At 41.0% G+C, this 6,211-nt stretch overlaps 1 protein-coding gene across 2 annotated transcripts; it reads right to left on the reverse strand.

Annotated features, from left to right (window-relative positions):
* Positions 1–2,318: 2,318 nt before the first annotated feature.
* LOC121302069 (dual specificity protein phosphatase 2-like) lies at positions 2,319–6,211 on the reverse strand. Of its 2 annotated transcripts, XM_041231867.1 has the most exons (5): positions 6,109–6,211; positions 5,428–5,826; positions 4,335–4,462; positions 3,679–3,898; positions 2,319–3,354 (listed from the first exon to the last, which is right to left on the reverse strand). In XM_041231867.1, exons 2-5 carry the CDS (start codon positions 5,822–5,824, stop codon positions 3,140–3,142), a joined length of 960 nt encoding a protein of 319 aa, XP_041087801.1. In that variant the 5' UTR covers positions 5,825–5,826; positions 6,109–6,211; the 3' UTR covers positions 2,319–3,139. The 2 variants fall into 2 exon arrangements, with proteins under 2 accessions (XP_041087801.1, XP_041087802.1); XM_041231868.1 differs by having other exon boundaries at positions 5,428–6,203.

Genomic DNA, 6,211 nt, shown 5'->3' on the forward strand with positions numbered 1-6,211 from the left:
TGTAAAGCACATTGGACATGTGCCTTCACCTTTATTAAAGGTAGACTCAGCAGCAGGGGGTGGGGGTTGTGGAATGGATTACAAGAGGGGGTAAAAATGATCAATGGGACAGGATCTGAACTAACCAGCATTCTACATGCAAGGACCCATTTGAACCCCTACCTCCATCGATCTGAAGAATCATGGCTTTCATGCATTGCCCCGAGGACAACTGCAGCCCTGGAGCGCCCCAAGTCTATGTGCTCTATATGGGCTCAAAAAACTGAAACAGAACAAGTGTTAGGCCAGCAGGGAGATTCTAGCAAATAAATACAGCTGAATTCCACCAAGCAAATTCACAAAGGATTAGAAGCTACAACTAAAAAAAAAAAAAAAAGTTGGGTTTTAGCACAGCAAGAAACGTTGCTTTAGACGCGAGAGCGCTGCGGGGTTTAAATACAGAGTACCCCACTGTTCCAACACATCGCAGACGCAGTGAGATTGGGAAGCAGGTGAAGACAATGCATGGGGATTTCAGATGAAAAAGTTGAAAAAAAATAATAATAATGTGACTCACCTTTCACCAGCCACAGCAACTGCACAAAGCAGCGCAGCACGCCATTAGAAACGTGCATTCCAGCACCTAGCTGAGCGGAGGCGCACTGAATAACCAATACAGATATACACACATCCTCAAGCACAGGGGCTTGGTAACTCCTTACATCTGATCATGTGATTGAATAGACAACAAGACGCGACACTTTGTGGTTTAATTGTCTTCATCATTTAGAACAGGCGTTGGCTACCCTCATATTCCTAAGGTCGGAGATACACGGGCAAGTTTGTAAGCAACCTGTTCTTGGCAATTCAAATTGACAATAAAAATCGAGCACATTTTTGTTTGGTAATCGAGCTGCTAGAACAGAACGCTGCTGTAATTTTAGCAATTCAGTTGGCAACGTGTCCACGCGATGGTGTGTTCAGCCAATGATCTCATAGTTGTATTACATTGCAATGCTGATGAGCACAAAATACATTTTTAAGACCATAATAACAGTCGATAAACTTTCAATAACTGTAAAGACTCAGTACATAAAATAGTTGAAAACATAACAGGAGATGCAGATATTCGGCTACAAATAACCACTGTTGAGGTGCTAAGAATCAGCACATTGTTTAAGAATGCCATGAATATGAACACTGTAGTGTTTATTGGAGAAATATACAAGGACACAGGGTTTATGTAGTTGCATTTTACTGCTAATATTTTTTGCTTTGTTTGGAGTAGCTGCAGTGAGATTTATTTTATTTCTGACACATAATCCAATGACACTATTTTTTTTTTAAAAAAGGGAAAAACTAGCGAAATACAGTACTGTTACTGTTATGAAATAATAATAATAATAATAATAATAATAATAATAATAATAATAATAATAATAATAATAATAATAATAATCTAGATAACAGTACTAACTGTTTTTTTTTAAACAAAGAAACTCTGAACTTTTTTTTTTTTTTGGTGCTTGTTTTGACAAATTGAAAAACGCGTGGAAGGTGTTAATAGTATTATTAAGGAACACTAGCGTAGCTACAGTGTGGTCGACTGGCTTTTGGTTAAGTTTTATGAACATTTAAACCATATGCATTGAATACAGCTGTGGCCGAACGTTTCGCATCACTCCATACAGTATATGAAACCAAAAAAGTAACAGCATTTTCATTGTAAACTACACATGCCTGGCATGGGATTCGCTCATGAACTGAAGAAAGACAGTGTCCTTACGTTAAGTTAAATAAGGAAAAAATCAGTCACGATACGCAGGACAGCAGATAATAACCTATGACTGATAGCAGGCGCTCGGTTGGCAGATGCTTATGTAGCAAAGCCTGCGCGAATGAATGCTGTTTCAAAATGACCGGTCTCAGCAGTGATGCCTCGCTGCGTGGTGGTCGGGATCAGTTTAAAGGTTACCACTTTCATTTCAACAGAATCGGCCTCATACAAAAAGCTCAGCATAGGAATCGTAGGCTGTTCGATACTGACAAGCGTGGAAACGAAAAAACAAAGGCAAACAATCTCACGTTCTTAAATAATTTATATTTTTATTGTTTGTATAAAACATATTGAAATGTGTTATACATATAAAGTGCAGTGCTTCATAACCAGAAATTATTGCAATACTTCTAAAACTCACGCGTGAAATAACAAGTATTAGGTTATAAGTATATATATATATATATATATATATATATATATATATATATATATATATATATATATATATATATATATATATATATATATATATATATATATATATAATGCATAAAAACAGTGCACTTTGCGTGAGGAATATGTTTTTTCATAAGGAAACTGCGAGCACGCTGTAAACAAACAATTTTGCAGACAATGACCGCAAAAAATTAAACAATTCTGAAGCCATTTCAAAAATTGCATTTAAAGGCATATTTAAAACATGTAGTCTTTTTTTTTTTTTTTTTTTTTTTTTTTTTTTTCCGCAGGCAGTTTTGATGAATTCGTGTTGGGTGTTAATTGTAGCATCCATGTAACCATTGCTAGCATGTGTGTGTTTTTTGCATCACAATTTAACATAAAAAATATCAGTTTTGAAAAGGTTCAGGCACACCGCGATTACAAAGATTTCTTTTAGTCTCGTATTCCAGTTGCATATTGAATATGAATAGTATTATTAATTTTAGAAATAAACTAAATCATAGTGAACCATTTTTTTTTCTTGTAAACTTCAGGTTTAAAATTCAGTTCGTGCAAGGAGACGCACCACCGTTTCAACCGCACCGTCTCTGTTCAAGTCTTGCGCTTTTCTTCAGCACCAATAGCACCTTTGAATGGCCCGTTGCCGACGTTCCATTGCGCACGACGCGGGCTGGCTCAGTGGCACAGCACGTCGGTTTCAAACTGCAGCATCTGTCCCATGAAGCCGAGGTTTGGAGAGATCACGCCGCGGGCTGGCTCAGTGGCACAGCACGTCGGTTTCAAACTGCAGCATCTGTCCCATGAAGCCGAGGTTTGGAGAGATCACGCCGCGGGCTGGCTCAGTGGCACAACACGTCGGTTTCAAACTGCAATATCTGTCCCATGAAGCCGAGGTTTGGAGAAATCACGCCGCGGGCTGGCTCAGTGACACAGCACGTCGGTTTCAAACTGCAGCAGCTGTCCCATGAAGCCGAAGTTCGGAGAGATCACGCTGCGGCGCTTCTTGATGAAATCGAAGGCTTCTTCCAGTCTGACCCGCCGGGACCAAATGAGGTAAGCTAGGCAGATGGTGGCTGAGCGGGAGATACCGGCTTGGCAGTGAACCAGAACACGCCCGCCGCTGTTCTTCGCGGAGTCTGTTAAAATAGAAATAAAGTCCTGTCAGAATAAAGATTATGGTTCTAGGATGGGGACAAATGTATTATATTTGAGACCGCGTACCGGTAAGTACGCATGATGTCAGTTATACTTTGTGATTATAAAGGCATAACGCTAGACTTCGAGGCAACGATTTTGTTTTTGAATGGCAACCGTGCGTTGAAACAGCGTTTTTGTGCGCGTAATGACCGCTCAATTCATGAACTGACCCCCTGAGCCCATCAGCGACCTTGATAATAATATAATATCGTGTGTTCATCTGGTGTGTGCATCATGCGTGCGTGGCGCGGTGTTGCTCGTACCGATGAAGTCGATGGCCGCGGGGAACCAGGCGCTGATGTCCGCCGCCTGGCTGTCCTCCACCGGAATGCTCTTGTAGCGCAGCTCGCTCTCGAACAGATTCGGGCAGGAAGAGGAGACGTTCAGAACCGCCGTGATGCTGAGTGCCTGCAGGACCTCCCTGCGAGAGGAGTGGTGCGCGCTGCCGAGGAAGAGGAAGGGCAGGATCTCCACGGGACCGTCCTGCACAGCAGCAAGAAGAAATGATCGCAGATGTGAACACGTGTAACAACTGCAAGAGCTAACGGCTTATCTAAAGTGCCAATAGAATATAACTTTCAATAAGCAACGATCTCAGTTTACTAGAAGTTACACTATATTCCAAGAAGTTACAATATATGTATATTTCAACAAACAAAAACTGAAAAGTGTCACCACCATGTTATTTTCCCAGCAGAATAAGAGCACATTCAAAACACAAGTTTGATCAATGATGTCAATTCTAATTTTAAAAAGCATCACATTAAGGGTAATACGAGGATTGTCTAGTGTAAGGAACATATTGTAAAGGCAATTAATAACAGCTAATAATAATGCATTCTTGGGAACAATTTAACGCTGGTGATTTGACTAGTTTTAAATGATTGAATTATTTTGCTCTCTGTCGTCTTGTGCTCACCTGGTCATACAGCGGTGTTTTCCTGCCGGTGAGGCCGGGCTCCGGGTCACTGAGGGCGGGAGAGAGGCACAGACCCGGGCTCTGGAGACACAGCTCTGGAAACAGGGAAAAAAAACCTTCGAACCCGCCTGGAATTGAAACAAAATGATATGAATCAATCGATCTGTCCATAAAGACTTAAATATAAACACATAAACATGTGGGGCAGGGGGCAGGGCGGGCCGGGGGCAGGGGGTGCAGTCCCCCCCATTGCTATCAAATGTTTCCATCACGTAATTTGCAACTCGTATGCAGTAGATTGTAAACAGCTGCTTGGAAATTATTTAGAATTTCAAGCATTGCCAAAATCTTACAGATGTAAAGTATAAAAATACAACATGTGTTTAAAACCCGTTGCATAAGATTTATATATAACATTTAAACATAAAGCGATCACAGAATTCTTATTCTAAACGAAATTATGAAAACTTTCGGGTCTATGAATTTATGTTTCATTTTTTTTAAATAACAGCTCAGCATATGTGTCTATATCGGCAAGCCCGTTTGTCTAAATCAGGGTTCTGTATGTACATCCACATGTATGAAGCATTATAATACAACCTGTCTGCCCCTGTATGCAGGAGCTCATATATGAGCGTGTGTTGCTATTATCAATAGGCCTGAATGAATGATTTTAATAGCTAATCGCGTCTCTGAATGTGTATGCCTCTTTCAATAAATCAGCATGTGCGTATAAGAGTATGGCATGAGGGATGATTGCTTGACTCTATCGCGACTAACCTTGCCCGTAAAGACAGAAAAGAACCTACGATCAAGTGCTCCCTCTGCTCTCTGTTTACCCACATGTATGAAGCATTATAATACAACCTGTCTGCATGGGTACTCATATCTGAGGTGTGATATTATCAATAGGGAATATGATTAATAGATCGGTCTCTGCTGTGTTGTCTTTATAATTCAGCATTTGCATATAGAGTATGGGAGATTGCTGTTATCAGGACAAGGTAAAGACAGAAAGACCTACGACTGTGCCTCTGTTTACAGTTAAAGCTCTTTATTTATTTATTTATTTATTTATTTATTTATTAATTACCTTGCAAGAAGCAGATTTGCGTTTTTTCAGGCTGGACCTCGCTCGCCAAGGCGTTCAGCAGCATACAAGCCAGACTGTCAGCTTTGAGATCGGAGACCGATCGGCTCTCCTCGTCCAGGACCACCACAGAGGACAGCTCCCCTCCTCTCAGCCGGGCCAGGAGCGCTCTGTCCGGGAAGAGGCATTCCAGGCTCACGGTCGAACCCTTTGACCTGCGCCGCAGCACCGAGTTCCAGTTCACACTGCGGGACCCCTTCACATGGACGCGGGAATAGGAGAGGAAGGGTCGGCAGTCAAGAACCAATGTGCCGGTGCTGGAGCTGAACTCATCCCGGTCAGCAGCTAGGATCTGAATGAAGTCACAGCTCCCGATCTCCAGCACATCTGTCACTCCCATTCCTGCGGTTTAAAAATCGTTATTCAAATAATGATATGAATGACAAACAGGGCAGAGTCGACTCTTAATGGATTTGTTCAGTACAAATCCAGACAGATTGTATTCCGACTTTCTCAGCAGTTTAAAATATAGAATTGTGCACCGCCCCAGTTTTCGATTATTTATATTCGATGGCAAATAAAGTCGTTATGTATATAAAAGTTTTTTAAGAATTAATTTTCTTTAAAAAGGGTTGCTTTTGTTGCAAGTGCAAAACCGATCGAATTAGTTTTGACTGATAGTACCTTCAACAAATAACGAAGATATCTTTCTTTATGTCAGCAGTATATACGAAAAAACGTTGCTTTCTCGGCAGTTACTGATGTCAACGCTTTAGATCCTTCTTGT

Source organism: Polyodon spathula, chromosome 29 (assembly GCF_017654505.1).
Source record: "Polyodon spathula isolate WHYD16114869_AA chromosome 29, ASM1765450v1, whole genome shotgun sequence".
In the NCBI taxonomy this organism is placed as follows: Eukaryota; Metazoa; Chordata; class Actinopteri; order Acipenseriformes; family Polyodontidae; genus Polyodon; species Polyodon spathula.

What these genes read in the sequence shown, in the direction of transcription:
- LOC121302069 (XM_041231867.1), bottom strand. Translation starts at nt 5,824, where the DNA reads ATGGGAGTGACAGATGTGCTGGAGATCGGGAGCTGTGACTTCATTCAG. An exon ending in GCAAATCTGCTTCTTGCAAG is followed by an intron (nt 4,463 to 5,427) that starts GTAATTAATAAA and finishes TTTCAATTCCAG; the next exon opens with GCGGGTTCGAAGGTTTTTTT. An exon ending in AAACACCGCTGTATGACCAG is followed by an intron (nt 3,899 to 4,334) that starts GTGAGCACAAGA and finishes GCTGCTGTGCAG; the next exon opens with GACGGTCCCGTGGAGATCCT.